The sequence below is a fragment of the Erythrolamprus reginae genome, chromosome 12, assembly GCF_031021105.1.
Source record: "Erythrolamprus reginae isolate rEryReg1 chromosome 12, rEryReg1.hap1, whole genome shotgun sequence".
NCBI lineage: Eukaryota > Metazoa > Chordata > Lepidosauria > Squamata > Dipsadidae > Erythrolamprus > Erythrolamprus reginae.
This window is the reverse complement of record NC_091961.1, coordinates 24,191,305-24,207,724: the sequence shown is the minus strand read 5'-3', so window position 1 is coordinate 24,207,724 and position 16,420 is coordinate 24,191,305. Positions and strand designations below refer to the sequence as shown.

At 41.8% G+C, this 16,420-nt stretch overlaps 1 protein-coding gene across 1 annotated transcript; it reads right to left on the bottom strand.

The window, feature by feature from the left end:
* Positions 1 to 900: 900 nt before the first annotated feature.
* KCNJ5 (potassium inwardly rectifying channel subfamily J member 5) lies at positions 901 to 15,505 on the bottom strand. Its single transcript, XM_070765895.1, has 2 exons — positions 14,559 to 15,505; positions 901 to 1,274 (listed from the first exon to the last, which is right to left on the bottom strand). The coding sequence occupies exons 1-2, from the start codon at positions 15,496 to 15,498 to the stop codon at positions 901 to 903; spliced, it is 1,314 nt and encodes a 437-aa protein (XP_070621996.1). The 5' UTR covers positions 15,499 to 15,505.
* Between the last annotated feature and the right edge of the window lie 915 nt (positions 15,506 to 16,420).

Genomic DNA, 16,420 nt, shown 5'->3' with positions numbered 1-16,420 from the left:
AAGGGGTGTACATAAGTGCACCAGTGTGCCTTCCATCCCCTGTCCAATTGTCCTTCCTTTATCTCATATATCATATATATTTTCTTCCTTTCATATATCTTCTCCTCTATTTTTCCATATTATCTTTATATATATTACTTCATGTCTATTCTCTTCCATATGTATTGTGTATTGGACAAATGAATAGATAAAAATAAAATAAATAAATCCAAAAGCCAGGCATCCAGTTGAGTTCCTTATTCATTCGAAGCTAGTATATGAATTGTCCTTGTTTAACTCCCACAAAAATTACAACAGGAAAACCAACACCCCCCAATACTTCAGATCGGAAAACGAGTTCCTTTCCTCCAGATAAATGACATTCTTTCATATTTTAGCTGATTTCACAAGTGGAAAGAACCCTCCGAGATAAATAATCAAACATCTATATCCCCATCACATAGAAAGTTACGACAGACATTTGGCCAAATACAGAAGGCCTGTTCCTGATCCCCATTACCCTTTTCCTCTTTTTATTCGTCAATTAGCATTTCCAATAAATCAAGGAAGGGTGGGAACCCTCACAACTACATGGAATCTCCCTTCTTCCTTTCAAAATGTGTAGAAGATGCGCACGATGCAAGAAAAAGAAAAGCCAACAAGCTTCAAGGTACATGATCACCTATGCTTCCATTATATTTCCTTAAGCTGGTTAGTTTTCACGTGTCCTCAAAACAGTGAGTAAAAATCCTTATAGTAATATCCAGAACGGAGTTGGAGAAACTCAAATTATATGGAGGGGTGCAACTCAATCCAACAATATCCATGCGAATGAGAACTTTATCCTCTCGACTTTAGGTTGTCCCATTTCTTCTTCTTCTGCCTTCTTGATGGCAAGGGAGTCTGAATTTTCTATCGTTCTCAATGTTTTAAAAACAGGCTGTCCTTCATTTCTCCTGGGGTTCCACGGTTTCCATTCAGTTCAATGGCCTCCAGGCCTTTGTTTCTGTTGTCTTCTTTCTCCATCCCTTCCCGCTGTTCCTTCTCCTCTTCTGCTCCGTTCTCCTCCCCGTTCAGGAGGTTTGTGGTAGACAGGTGGCTGAGAAGGCGTCCTTCTTTGAAAGACTCGGCCAGTTCTTTGGCAGAGCACGAAGGTGTATTGGTTTCATAGGTACTATGGAAACTGTTGTAGTCAACCTCGTAAAAGTCCTTCTCTAGGGTAAGGACAGGGGTGAAGCGATGCCCCCAAAGCACTTCTTTGTCCATGTACGAGCTCCGAGCCTGGCAAGTCATTCCTGTAGAAGATGATAAACAAAACAGATTTAGTAGATCTAGTGGACACTAAAAGTGTAGCCTCCCTTGATGCTACAATGGAAAAATATAATGTGCACCGCAATAACAATAAAACTCTACATGGTGTTGTGTATACTCCCGTTCAGCCTGCAGATTTTTCGGATTCCGAAAGGGAAAGCGATTATTATTATTATTGTTGTTGTTGTTGTTGTTGTTGTTGTTGTTTATTAGATTTGTATGCCGCCCCTCTCCGTAGACTCGGGGCGGCTTACAGCAATGATAAAAACAATATACAATGACAAATCTAATAGTTAGACTCTAAAATAACAATAATACATTTAAAAGGTCTAAAAAACAAGAAACCTCAATATATAAAAAGCATACATACAGTCATATCATACACAGAAAACTACATAGGCAGGGGGAGATGTTTCAGTTCCCCCACGCTTGACGACAGAGGTGGGTTTTAAGGAGTTTACGAAAGGCAAGGAGGGTGGGGGCAGTTCTAATCTCTGGAGGGAGCTGATTCCAGAGGGTCGGAGCCACCACAGAGAAGGCTCTTCCTCTGGATTGCACCAAACGACATTGTTTAGTTGATGGGACCCGGAGGAGACCAACTCTGTGGGACCTAACCGGTCGCTGGGATTCGTGCGGCAGAAGGCGGTCTCGTAGATTATGAATTGGTAGGAGGGCCTGATTTACAGACAGAAAGGGAGGAGGCAGGTGACGGGCAGATGCCTTCCAGTTCTAGCGAGGAAGATGTCAGGTGGATTAACCCTTATTTCAGACGCTTGCAGAGGAGAAGAGAACAAGTGTTAGGGAAAAAATATTAGAAGGGGAGGAACTGGTTAATTAATTTCCTCACATCCGGTTTTGAGAGGAAGGGAAAGCTGAGTCGTCAATTCTTGCCATTACAAAATGGGGGCTTCTCTAACCAGCTCCGAGCGTAAGCTATATATTGTGTGGATTTGTTGCCTGCTTTTATGACTTTGGATTAACACTGATTAGCCCACACATTTTAGAATGACTTGTGGAATGTTTTGATATGACTTTCAAGTTACTTTACTTTAATGCTAAAACTAGAGATGTGAAAAGAAGGCGCTGCGTGCAAAAGATGATTTAGGGGAAGAAGAGGAAAGAGAATAAAGTTGTGGTTGTGTTTTACAAATATATGCATTTAGCAATCCTTTATTTCAACTATTAGTTGCCTTAGCCTGAAACCAGAACACATGGCATCGGGCCAAATTACTTACCGGACTGCTTCCTGACGCATGAGTCCCAGTGACCAGTTAGGTCCCACAGAGTCAGCATTCTCCAGGTCACATCAACTAGACAATGTTGCTTGGTGAGACCTAGGGGAAGAGCCTTCTCTGTGGGGGCCCCCGGCCCTCTGGAATCAGCTCCCCCCAGAGATTCGCACTGCCCCCACCCTCCTCGCCTTCCGCAAGTGTCTTAAGACTCACTTATGTTGCCAGGCTTGGGGCCATTAGATCTCAACCGCCTGACCCAACGAATGTTTTCATGGCTGTTGTCTGAATGGGTATGGCTGATTTTTAACACAACTTGGGATTTTAGATTGTTTGCTTAGTTTTAATTCAATTTGCACCCACCCCTCTCCTAGAAAAATGAAATACTTCAAGAAATATTTAAAAAGGCAGAATATTTGTACACTGCTCAAAAAAATAAATAAAGGGAACACTTAAACAACATGGTATGACTCCAAGTAAATCAAAAATTGTGTGAAATCAAACTGCACACTTAGGAAGCAACACTGATGGACAATCAATTTCACCTGCTGTTGTGCACATTCAACTTTGTGCAGAACGAAGTATTGAATGAGAATATTTCATTCATTCAGATGTAGGATGTGTTCTTGGAGTGTTCCCTTTATTTTTTGAGCAGTATATTTTTCCCTAAAGGAGAAACGTGTTTTTAAAGATAAAGACACTGAACTGAGGCCAGCCTTTAGAAATGCAGATTTGACCATCCATTACTCCCAGCAGCAAGGTCTGGACAAAGGTAGGATTAGCCCTCAGCTCCTTCATTGCATCAGCACACTTCAACCAGACAAATAGGAACCCACTTGGACCCATGGGAGTCTGACTGCAGCCAATAGAACACATTTCTTGCACCAGGAACAGGAAGCGCAAGGGCAAGGGCCAAAAGACGGTATAAATAACCCTCCCTCTCTACTCCATTTTTCATTGATTTCATTTCATTTATTCATTTGTCCAATACACAAATACATAGGAAGAAAAATAGACATGTGGTAATATATATAAGGGTAAAAGTGAACTTAGAGGAGAGGATATATGAAAGGAAGAAAATATATATGATAAGTGAGAGAAAGGAAAGACAATTGGACAGGGGACGAAAGGCACACCAATGCACTTATGTACGCCCCTTACTGGCCTCTTAGAAACCTGGAGAGGTCAATCGTGGAGAGTGTAAGGGAGAAGTGTTGGGGGTTAGGGGTTGACACAATTGAGTCCGGTAATGAGTTCCACGCTTCGATAACTCGATTGTTGAAATCATATTTTTTACAGTCAAGTTTGGAGCGGTTAATATTAAGTTTGAATCTGTTGCGTGCTCTTGTGTTGTTGCAGTTGAAGCTAAAGTAGTCATTGACCGGTAGGACGTTGCAGCATATGATCTGGTGGGCAATACTCAAATCGTGTTTTAGGCGCCGTAGTTCTAGGCTTTCTAGGTCCAGGATTGTTAGTCTATTTTCGTAGGATATTCTGTTTTGAGTGGAGGAGTGAAGGGCTCTTCTGGTGAAATATCTTTGGACATTTTCAAGGGTGTTGATGTCTGAGATGTGGTATGGGTTCCAGACAGATGAGCAGTAGTCTAGGATGGGTCTGGCAAAAGTTTTGTAGGCTCTTGTGAGTAATGTGAGATTGTTCAGCTGCCCAGGACATAAAACCCATGTGTTCCTGCCCGCTACTGGGTTGCAGCCAGTATGGCCCAATATGACATCCCAGTAGCAAAAATGTCTGCATGCATGTGTCCATTCATGATTTGGCTTCTGCTCATGTGCGCATGAGATTTCACCGATTTGGGGCTTTTTTGCCGGAAATTGGCAAAATCTTATGTGCGCGAGTATCTTCTTGTGAGTTTGGGCTTTCTGCACATTCGCAGAAGCCCAAACTCATACAGGCGCATATATGTTGGGGACGCGGAGCTGCGGATGCAACTGTTTTGGTAGCGGCAGTGATGGGGAACCCATGTCTGGTCCTGTCCATCAATAAACCATCTTGGAGCCAATCAGCCTCCATGTTTCCAGTATCTTTCTCCCCACTTGGAACTAACCCCAGATGGATCTTAAATTTATCTACCCACCCAGGGGAGGACTGCTGGGAGTTCCTAAGAACCCCTAGTTAAGATTCTGTGCAGTTTAGAGAGCCTCCAAATGCCACTCCTAGCTGGTCCCACCCACCCTGCCCCACCCCTCCCAGGAGTCCACCCGTAGCCTATTTAAGTGCAGGACCATTGCACAAAATTATCCAATGACTATACTAAGCTTATTAGACCAGTCCTGGATTTAGAATAAATAAGGCAGTATAATGTGATCTATGATTGAAAGCCACATTAATTATAACCAAACAGATATTCAAGCCCAGTGAGTAGGTGAAAGTTTGAAACAAAATATGTGGAAGAGATTCTGCTGCTAGAATTCTGAAATAGCTTTCATGCTTTCACAGAATAAATAGTCTCTGAAGTTCCAGGGATGGAACAACAAAAAAGTAATAGCAGGTGAGAAGCTAAGCCCTGAATAACGAAAGTGATACCATTGCTATTACTAGCAAGGAAAATTTTTATACTTTGTTGTGAGCCGCCCCGAGTTCTCGGAGAGGGGCTGCATACAAATCTAATAAATAAGATAAGATAAATAAGGACACATGCGGATACTCGGGGGGGGGGGGGGGGGAGAGAGACGACAGCCTACAGGAAGTTCGGGAAGGCTGTTTTGGCCTGTTTTTGGCCTCCAAAGAGACTCCAAAGCCTAGAGAGGTCATTTTTGTCCTCCCAGAGGCTCAAGGAAAGCCTCCAAAACCGTGTGAGAGCAAACACACAAACACACACACGCCGTGGTGCAGAAAGCTGACTAGGCCACATCTACCATGGTCATGCTCACCCAGCAACCAGGCAGTGAACCTCTTGCTAAAATTTTTGAAGCCCACCCACTCCTTCTAGTGCCAACTGAGCATTGTCCCTTTCTTGGCTAGATTCTCGTGTATAAGCAGGAGCAATAAATGAGTTCAATTTGAACTTCACACTTGATCCTGATTCTTTGCACCTGACAAGAGACAGGCAAACTCATAGCAACGCTGTTGCTGTATTATAAAACTGATTCATGTTTGCTTTCCTTCGCAATCCAAAGAAACCCTCCAAGGAGTAAAAACCCTTAACTAAAAGTCTGTGTTTCAAGCTCATTGTTTGAAAATTGAAAGCAATAAATCTACGAGTGGCCAATTGTCAGCAGAGAAGGTTCTGAAAGCTTGGAGAAAAAGCGAACAATAGCTGCCCCAAATTATATTTTTTTAATGTTCTGTAATTAAATCAGCCAATGCGTTCACTATGCAACATCATGCAGTATTCTTTCTATTTTAGATATACAGTGATCCCTCGAGTTTCGCGATCTCGATCTTTGCGAAACGCTATATCGCGATTTAAAAAAAAATATTAATTAAAAAAACCCCACTTCCGCGTTTGGCTTCAGGACTCAGCTCGGAAGCGGCGCGGCTGTTTTAAAAGGTCGCAGCCGGCCTGGGGGGCTTCCCAGCACCCCCCGAACCCCCAACCTGGGTCTTCCCGGCCGCCCACGCAAAGGGGAAACCCCGGCTCCTCGCTGATGCCCGCCGCTCGCCCGCCCGCCAGCAAGAGGGGGAAGACCCAGGGAAGGTTCCTTCGGCCGCCCAGCAGCTGATCTGCTCTGTAGCGCAGCAGCAGCGAGGAGCTGAATCGGGGTTTCCCCTTTGCGTGGGCGGCGGGGAACGCAAACTCCACCATCTACGCATGCGCGGCCATAGAAAAAAGGGCGCGCATGCGCAGATGGTGTTTTTACTTCCGCAACCCTACATCGCGAAAAATCGATTATCGCGAGGGGTCTTGGAACGGAACCCTCACGATAATAGAGGGATCACTGTATATAGAACCTCAAGTAACTATATGACCAGTTGTTACTGGATTAATTAATTTTTTTCAGTACTGTTGTAACTTTGAATAGTCACTAAACCAACTGTTGTAAGTAGAGGACTACCCATATAATGTCTTTCTTCTTCTTCTTCTTCTTCTTCTTCTTCTTCTTCTTCTTCTTCTTCTTCTTTTTCTTCTTCTTCTTCTTCTTCTTCTTCTTCTTCTTCTACTTCTTAATTTTCTTCTTCTTCTTCCTCTTCTTCTTCTTCTTCTTCTTAATTTTCTTCTTCTTCTTCTTCTTTTTCTTCTTCTTCTTCTTCTTCTTAATCTTCTTCTTAATTTTCTTCTTCTTCTTCTTAATCATCATCTTCTTCTTCTTCTCCTTAATCTTCTTCTTAATTTTCTTCTTCTTCTTTTTCTTAATCTTCTTCTTAATTTTCTTCTTCTTAATCTTCTTCTTAATCTTCTTCTTAATCTTCTCCTTCTTCTCCTTCTTCTCCTTCTTCTCCTTCTTCTCCTTCTTCTCCTTCTTCTCCTTCTTCTCCTTCTTCTCCTTCTTCTCCTTCTTCTCCTTCTTCTCCTTCTTCTTCTTCTTCTTCTTCTTCTTCTTCTTCTTCTTCTTCTTCTTCTTCTTCTTCTTCTGCAACAAAGGGCTTTTCTATTTCCTAGCAAACCATGAAGAAGAGTGAAGTCGTCAAATGTAAACACGGGCATTCACAGACTTTGTTATGCCAAATGAATGTGGATTTCAAATCCATTTAAATATTCTAGAACAAAGCTTTGCAAATGTGCCTTTGCTGGAAATCTCCAAATATTCTTTGGATCGTCAGGTATTTGGCAGATCATCAGACTGCTGTCATTCAAGATCCAGCCTCTCACGAACATGATCTTCAAGGGATAGACAGCATGTGTGAAGTTCTTAGAGGGAGTAATTGGCACATGAAAATGATGCGGAAAATGACTTAGCAGTCCTCAATATGGCGCAAAAAAGCATTTTCACTCCAAGGTAAATTCCAATGAATCCAATGTGATTTTCTCCTGGCTAAATTATATAAGACTTCAGCTTTAGTTCAGCTTATGATTATACATTCATTTAAGTAGCTTGGAAAGCTTTCTTTCCAATTACACTTCAAAAATATGAAGGGCAGATTTGAGGAAGCAGATCCTGAACAGCAAAATTAGGAAGTGAACCTGCCAAGGTTAATATAAGGTTTTTTAAAAAAATGTTTTTGACTCTGACATACTGATATTATGGGGGTGGGTGGGGGTATTTCCATTGGACCATTGTTTGCATTTAAAGCTGTCCTGAATTGACTTTTGGAAAAAAATAATATATTGACATCCAATCATGGTTTAATTCTTGATGATCTATAGAAGAATGTAAAGGAAGTCACCCAATCAACACTTTGCTTCCTTGGCTATTATTCATTCTTTCAGCAACGACATTTCAGAGAATTGTTTTATTAGATTTATAAGTCAAGGGAAATGCCTGACCGGTGGCTTAAACCGCCGGCCGAAATTGCCCCGGAGCAGGGGGATGCTTCTGGCGGCTACACTGAGCCCCGAACTTCCGGTTTCTAGTGAAACCTGAAGTTCGGCTTCTGGCAGCATGCCAGGAAGGCATGCTGCATTCTGGGGGCAAGGGGAGGTCCTTGATCACCCTATTTAAAGGGCGATCCGAGCAGGACCTCCTCCTTGCTTAATGCCCCTTGAGAAGCGAACACCCGCCCGCCCTCCGCTATCAACAGTGTGTCCTTAGGAGGTTGCTTCGGGGCCGAATAGGAATTTTTTGCGGCCTCCCCTTTAGAGGCGGCCGTTTTTTCGCCTATTCCACATGGACGGTACAGATGGAATGGTTAGGGGGTGCGGCACACATAGATGTCAGTATAGGCCTCCCTTTGGTCACTGGGGTTTGGCAGGTTAGGGGCGGAAATGGGCAGTAGAAGCGACTGCGCATGCTCCTTTGGGCATCCTTCAAAGGGTGATGGACTGCCTCTCTCCAGGAACTAGAGGTTGGAACAACGTCGGGGATTGGAGAGAGGATGTCCATGGGAATCACCGGATCCAATTTCCCTTGGGGATTGGAGGGTGAGCTCCTTCTCACATGACTAAGGGGCGTGGCTTGGATCCAGGTGAAGGTAGCTACCTTCACCTGGTTCAGCAAGGAGTTATGCCCAATGTTGCCAAGGAAGTTTCCGGTAGGAATTTCCGCCCCGTTAGTTTTGGCCTCTGCAAGTCCTTAGTTATAGTTGAATTTAGATATTTAAATTTACGTATTTAAAGTTTCGTTATTTAAATTTATGTTAATTTAATAAAATGACCCTTTATTTAATCCACAATATGTCTCAGCGTCTTTACTCCGCTTCCGGGGCAAATAATGTAGCATGCTTTTGTTGAAACAGGACAGTACTTAATTTCCAAGTTAGATCGACTACTGGTTCAGTGAAAGGCTGCAATTTTTTTTACTTATTTTGTGGGTGTGGCTTGCTGGCCATGTGACCAGGTGGGAGTGGCATGACGATCATGTGACCAGGTGTGGCTTAAAGGTCATGTTACTGGCTTAAAGGTGGCCAACTGGATATCTCTCACGTCAATGGCTAGAGTGAGGGTGCCTAGCCTCTCCTCGCCTCAAAGAGATACAATTTCCTTATCTATTTACTGTTACAGAACATCCAAAATATACTATTCAATTCTATGTATTATGTGCCACACAGGCACACAAAAGTATACATCATCATCATCATCATCATTATTATTATTATTATTAATTAGATTTGTATGCTGCCCCTCTCCGCAGACTCAGGGCAGCTCACAGCAATAACAAAAAAACAATGTACAACAAATCTAATATTTAAAAATATCTAAAAAACCCTTATTTAAAAACCAGACATACACACAAACATACCATGCATAAACTATATAGGCCTGGGGGAGATGTCTCAGTTCCCCCATGCCTGATGGCAGAGGTGGGTTTTAAGGAGTTTACGGAAGGCAAGGAGGGTGGGGGCAATCCTAATCTTCAGGGGGAGCTGGGGCTGCCACAGAGAAGGCTCTTTCCCTGGGTCCCGCCAGACGACATTGTTTAGTCGACGGGATCCGGAGAAGGCCAACTCTGTGGGACCTAACTGGTCGCTGGGATTCGTGCAGCAGAAGGCTTTATAGGTCATAATCAACACTTTGAATTGTGACCGGAAACTGATCGGCAACCAATGCAGACTGCAGAGTGTTGGTGTAACATGGGCATATCTCTGCCGTCAGGCATGGGGGAATTGAGATCCTCTTTCCCCCTAGGCCTTTACAATTCTATGCATGGTATGTATGTATGTATGTATGTATGTATGTATGTATGTATGTATGTATGTATGGTTTTTATATTAATGGGTTTTTAATCGTTTTTAGTATTAGATTACTATTGTACACTGTTTTATTGTTGCTGTTAGCCACTCCGAGTCTCCGGAGAGGGGCGGCATATAAATCCAATAAATAAATAAATACCTGGGGAAGCCCATGATTGCTCTCGCTATATATTTAGCTCTCTATTATATATTTAGCTCTTCTAAAATTTTACACATTCAACCTCATTTACTGTGATAGGAAAAACATACCCAGAGCCCAGAAGGGGAAAAAAAAGAAAAAAATTCAAAATTTTTCTACTGGTTCTGCGTACCTGATTGTACTTGTAGGAGCCCATCACTGTACTATATCCTTGGACATGGAATCATGTCAAACTTCAGATAATGAAGGTTTTAAAATCCACCCAGAAGAAAACCAAGTTTAAAATAATTTCACCAAATAAAGGGAGAAGCAGCTGTCAGGATTGGTAAGAGGAGTCCATAGTTTAATCGCCCATCCCCACAGACAGGCAGCTCAAGCTGATTCCAGCAAATTTCAAAGATAGAATCTGCAGTTGATGTCATCACTTTATTAATTTTCCAGAATGCCAAAGAAATAAAGGTAATTGGTTTGGACATAGCATTAAACTTTTTATGAGCCACACTCCTAAAAAGTAATCTTGAGTGACAAGTAATCTTTTTGAAGGGCTGAGTTATGAACATCTTTGTTAAATAAATTGCTCATTTAATTTAGAATCCTGTTTAAAATAGCTGCCATGGGATGGTCCTACACTACTCACAAGTGGATGCATCTTCTAGCTCATCCTAAAGATTGTTAGTCTTTCCCAACAAGTAGACTGCCCAATTCATTAAATTAAATTTCAGTAATGCATGTGAGACCAACAGAGAATATTCTTCACACTTGCTATGGAATTATGGATTATCTGTCTAGGATCATGAATACCTAGAACTATATTGTGTATCTCCACAAGTGTTTTCCTAAAACAAGGAGAAAAAAGTATGCTCAAATGATAGTGTCCATTCCAATTAGCGCTTTTCATTGCTGGTTGATTCTATGGTTGATTGAATTGAGCATGATACAAGAGTGATTTTGGTTCGCAAGAGCTTGTCCTCGAAAAAGCCAGAAAACAAGACATTTTGAGGGAGAAGATACAGTGAACAAGTATAAAGTGTGGAGCAAGTCATCACAAGAGTAAATGTCTCAATATTCATGGCAGTAGGTGGAAAAGGCCTTAAGAAATTTGGAGAGGAGGGATTGCCTAGAGCAGTGTTTTTCAACCAGTGTGCCGCGAGACATAGTCAGGTGTGCCGCGAAGAAGGAAGCTCAGGTTCTGGTCTCGCAACTTTTTGCTGAGAGCCAGAGAGAGAGAAGGTGAAAGAGAGAGAGAGAGTGTGTGTGTGAGAGAGAAATAAATCAAGAGAGAGAGAAGGAAAGCAAGAGAGAGAGAGAGAGAAAGCAAGAGAGAGAAAGAAAAAGAGAGAGAGAAAAAAAAGCAAGAGAGAGAGAGAATGAGAGGAAGGGGGAGAGAGAGAGATGAGCAAAAAGGGGAGGAAAAAAAGAGAAATGAGAAAATGATTGAGACAGAGAAGGAGAGGAAAGAGAGAGAAACAAAAGAGAGAGATAGAGAAGTGACTTAATTTAAAGCATGTATAAAAAGCACCCAAAGAATAAGAGAGAGAAAAACCCACCCCTCACCTATTTTTGGAAATGGTTCAAGAGTGTGTATACACACACACAGGGGGGAGGAGACAGGGATGGAAAAAGAGAGGAGAGTGTCTTAGAGTGTCATTTTGTGTCATTTTGGTTGGTGGTGTGCCCCCGGATTTTGAAAATGTAAAAAATGTGCCGCAGCTCAAAAAAGGTTGAAAATCACTGGCCTAGAGAATAGTCACATAAGGGACAGCATCACCCATAAAGAGCCGGGGTGGTGCAGCGGCTAGAGGGTAGCACTGCAGGCTATGTCAGCTAACTGCTAGCTGTAGTTCAGCAGTTCAAATCTCACCACCAGCTCAAGGTGGACTCAACCTTCCATCCTTCCGAGGTGGGTAAAATGAGGGCCCAGATTGTTGGGGAAAAGAGGCTGATTCTGGAAACCCCTTAGAGAGGGCTGCAAAAGCCCTATATAAGTCTAAATGTTATTGCTATTGCTATAATGCTGGGGTGGGGGTCTCAAAAGGGACCTTCCCCAGTTTCTTGAGTGGTAAAAGGTCAGTGGGAGAATTACACTTTCAGACTCGCAAGATTCTACTAATGTCCTGTAGCTTTGCAATAAAATAGAACTAGATTATCTAGCCATGCTTCCTGCCTAAAGTTTATAATATTACTATTCTTTTCATCTTGGTTGATGTGTGGTTGGGTTGGATTTGGCTTAATGCCAGGAGATTGAGATAGACGGGTGGTCTAGAAACAAGATAGATAGATAGATAGATAGATAGATAGATAGATAGATAGATAGATGATAGATAGATAGATAGATAGATGATAGATAGATAGATAGATAGATGATAGATAGATAGATAGATAGATAGATGATAGATAGATAGATAGATAGATAAATGATAGATAGATATATAGATAGATGATAGATAGATAGATAGATAGATGATTGATAGATAGATAGATAGATAGATGATAGATAGATAGATAGATAGATAGATAGATAGATAGATGATAGCTAGATAGCTAGATAGCTAGATGATAGATAGATAGATAGATAGATAGATAGATAGATGATAGATAGATAGATAGATAGATAGATAGATAAATAGATGATAGACAGATAGATAGATAGATGATAGATAGATAGATAGATAGATGATAGATAGATAGATAGATAGATAGATGATAGATAGATAGATGATAGATAGATAGATAGATGATAGATAGATAGATAGATAGATAGATAAATAGATAGATGATAGATAGATAGATAGATAGATGATAGATAGATAGATAGATGATAGATAGATAGATGATAGATAGATAGATGATAGATAGATAGATGATAGATAGATAGATAGATAGATAGATAGATAGAACTACAATGCCTAAAACACGATCTAAGTATTGCCCGCAACATCATATGCTGCAACGTTCTACCTGTCAACGACTACTTCAGCTTCAATCGCAACAACACAAGACCATGCAACAGATTCAAACTTAATATTAACCGCTCCAAACTCGACTGTAAAAAATATTACTTCAGCAACCGAGTTGTCGAAGCATGGAACTCATTACCTGACTCAGTAGTGTCAACCCCTAACCCCCAACATTTTTCCCTTAGACTATCCACGATTGACCTCTCCAGGTTCCTTAGAGGTCAGTAAGGGGCGTGCATAAATGCACCAGTGTGCCTTCCGTCCCCTGTCCAATTGTCTCTCCTTATCTCATTTATCTTTCCTTCCTTTCAGATTTGTTCACCTATACTTTTATATCTTTTCTTCTATTCGTTTCTTTAGTTATATTACTAAATATCTATTCTCTTCAATGTGTATTATGTATTGGACTAAATAAATAAATAAATAAAGTAAAATACATAGATAGATAGATGATAGGAGAGAGAGAGAGAGAGACAGAGACAGAGACAGAGACAGAGAGAGAATGTGGAGTCATTACAAAAAGATATCTTAGTCCTAAAAAAAGTATAAAGCATTTTGAGAAACAAAACACCACTGGTTTTAAAAGAAACAATCGTACTGTATGTAAAACACATCAACTGTGGGACAACATCCCACCCAACCAGATCACTTCCAACCCAAGCAGGGGTGAAATCCAACAGGTTCTGACAGGTTCTGGAGAGCCAGTAGTGGAAATTTAGAGTAGTTTGGAGAACCAGCAAATACCACTTCTGCCTGGCCCCAGAGTGTAGTGGGAATGGAGATTCTGCAATATCCTTCCACTGCCCTGCCCACCAAGCCACACTATGCCACCAAGCCACGTCCACAGAACCATTAGTAAAAAAAATTGGATTTCACCACTGAACCCTGTCAGCTTCAGGTCTACCTGAGAGAATATTCCAAATTGCAGATAGAGAGGAATTGTACCACTTTAAATGTAAAACTACCTAGTCATGGTGAATATGCAAATTGTAGTGTGGCCTGATTGGCTGACAAAAGTACATCATGCACCTTTGCATTGGTGTGTGGCTTGGCTTGTGGCTTAGTATGGTTTTAGAGTGGCTGGTAAATTAGGTGGTTTATGCTGGATGAAGAATTGTAGCTAAATAATGTAACTGAGAATTGTGAGTACTTTGTATATTAACAACTAGAGAGCTACAGTGTAAATAGTTAGTGTAGGTTTGCTACAAAAGAAGTAAATATTTTCCAAAGAAACTCTGCAGTAAGTTCTTCAATTATCTTCAAGATAAAGGTTCCTTCTATCCAGGTCTGAGGCAGGTTGGTTAGCTGCTGTGGCTATCTGGGTGGGCTAGCTTCTGCAAAATGCTACTCTAACAAACCCAAGACCTGGATATTTTCTGGTACTAACCTAAACTCCAGAATCTTAAAATAATAGAGATGGAAGAACATACTACTGTACAGGAGCTCATGTAATCTTTACAAATTATCAAAATTTGCCTCCTTCAGCAACTGAATGTTTGACAACATGTATGTCAAAGGAACAGCATTCCATGAACCTAGCTGGCCATGTAACCACAGAAGGCTATTTGGACAACACTGGCTACCTCAACTAGGAAACTGAGATGAACACTGCCCCTAGAGGTGGACATAACTGGACAGGTGACACCTTCACCTTTACCTTTTAGGAAAACCAGCACCCACAGTCTGAAGCCTTACCTGTTGCTTCCACCATGCCTTCCAAAATGACGACAATTTCGAACTCTTCTTTCTCCAGCCGGGCACGGGACATCTCCCAAAAGGGACTCTTCTCGTTGATTTCATGCGAAATGATGAGCGGGGATACCAGAAACAGCCTGTCGTCCCCTGTGTCAAATCCCACATTGATGTCCGTTTGGTTCAAGGGGATGAATTCCCCTTCTTTGGTCTGTTTGGATTTAATCATCTTGGCTCGAATCGATGCCTCTACAATGTGGGAATTCCTTAGATCTCCAACTCGGAACATGAGACACAACTTCTCATCCCGGATCGAAATCACAGCATTGTTAGAGAACATGAGGGTCTCTGCCCTCTTCTTTGGTTGGCTGATCTTCACAAACATGCACCCCACCATGAAAGCATTGACTATGGACCCCAGGATGGCTTGGACCAAAAGCAATATGATGCCCTCGGGACATTTTTCAGTGATCACCCTATGACCATAGCCAATGGTGGTCTCCGTCTCAATGGAAAACAGGAAGGCGGAGACAAACCCACTGAGGTTGTCAACACAAGGGATCCAGTCTTCATCTTCTGCATGGTCTAAATCTCCACGGATGTAGGCGATGAGCCACCAAATGAAACCAAAAAACAACCAAGTGATGGTGTAAACCATGGTGAACACAAGCAGGTTAAAGCGCCACTTGAGATCCACCAAAGTGGTGAAGAGGTCACTGAGATATCGGTAGGTTTCCTGGACATTTCCATGGTGAACGTTGCACTTGCCCGTTTTTTCCATGTATCTCTGGCGTGGTTTCTTTATTTCGTCGACCAAAAGACGGGTTCGGTCCGTGGCAATTGGGACATCATCCCGGGCTTGTTTGGGAATCTTCTTTGGCTCTCTGGGGGTGACGCCAATTTCCATATCTTGATTCATGAAGATCCTTGAATCTCCAGCCATGGTTGGGCTACGGAACAGGGAAAAAAAATATCGTAACTCTACCTTATAAAAAATAAGTAGAATTGTTTTCCTCAGCCTAGGTTGTCTCTTGATATTTGTGATTGCAAACCAGGTGGGCTGATAATAGTGTGAACTAACATCGAAAACATTTGCAGAACATCAGTTCAAGGAAAATGGATCCGCATCTTTTCATGAGTGTTTTCAGGTGATTATGGTACATTTTCATGGGCACTTACATCATGATGATTCACTTTATCCGTAAAATAATCTCTACCTCCCTCTTTTGGTTCCTTAACTTTACTAAGTGAAGTGTCAGAATTACCCCTTTCTCCCTCACTCCACCCCACCCCAAAAACCTACTTGGATTTGTTCAGAAAAAATTGCACAAGACATTTTAAAGAATCGTTTTGCTAAATGCCTTAGCCAGAACAAAAGGTATTTCAGAATCTTTTGCAAAGATTGAATGAAAATTCTTCCTAGCTGTCTCCACGGGGATGTACATGGATAGACATTTTGCAGCATTGGTGTTTCCAATGGAAGTGCTGTTCTATGCAGATAGGAAAGCATCTGCTATCTAGCAATCATCTACCATCCGTCCATCCATCCATCCATCCATCCATCCATCCATCCATCCATCCATCCTATTCTGACCTAGGCTTTCCCCAAACCACGAAGCAGACTCCTCACCCTGATAAAATCTCTTTTATTTATTCTCCAGGGAATTTCTCTCCCACAAAGTCTTTCCTCTCCCACAGTCTTTCAAGATAGTACACAATTACCTACCTTTATCAGGCTTGAAGAGTGGCCAGCCCGATATCTTTCTGATGCATCAATACTTGGTAAGAATGCAGGAATAAACTAATTAAGTGAACTAATTTATTTATTGGACTTCTATGCTGCCCCCAGGGGTGGGCTGCTGCTC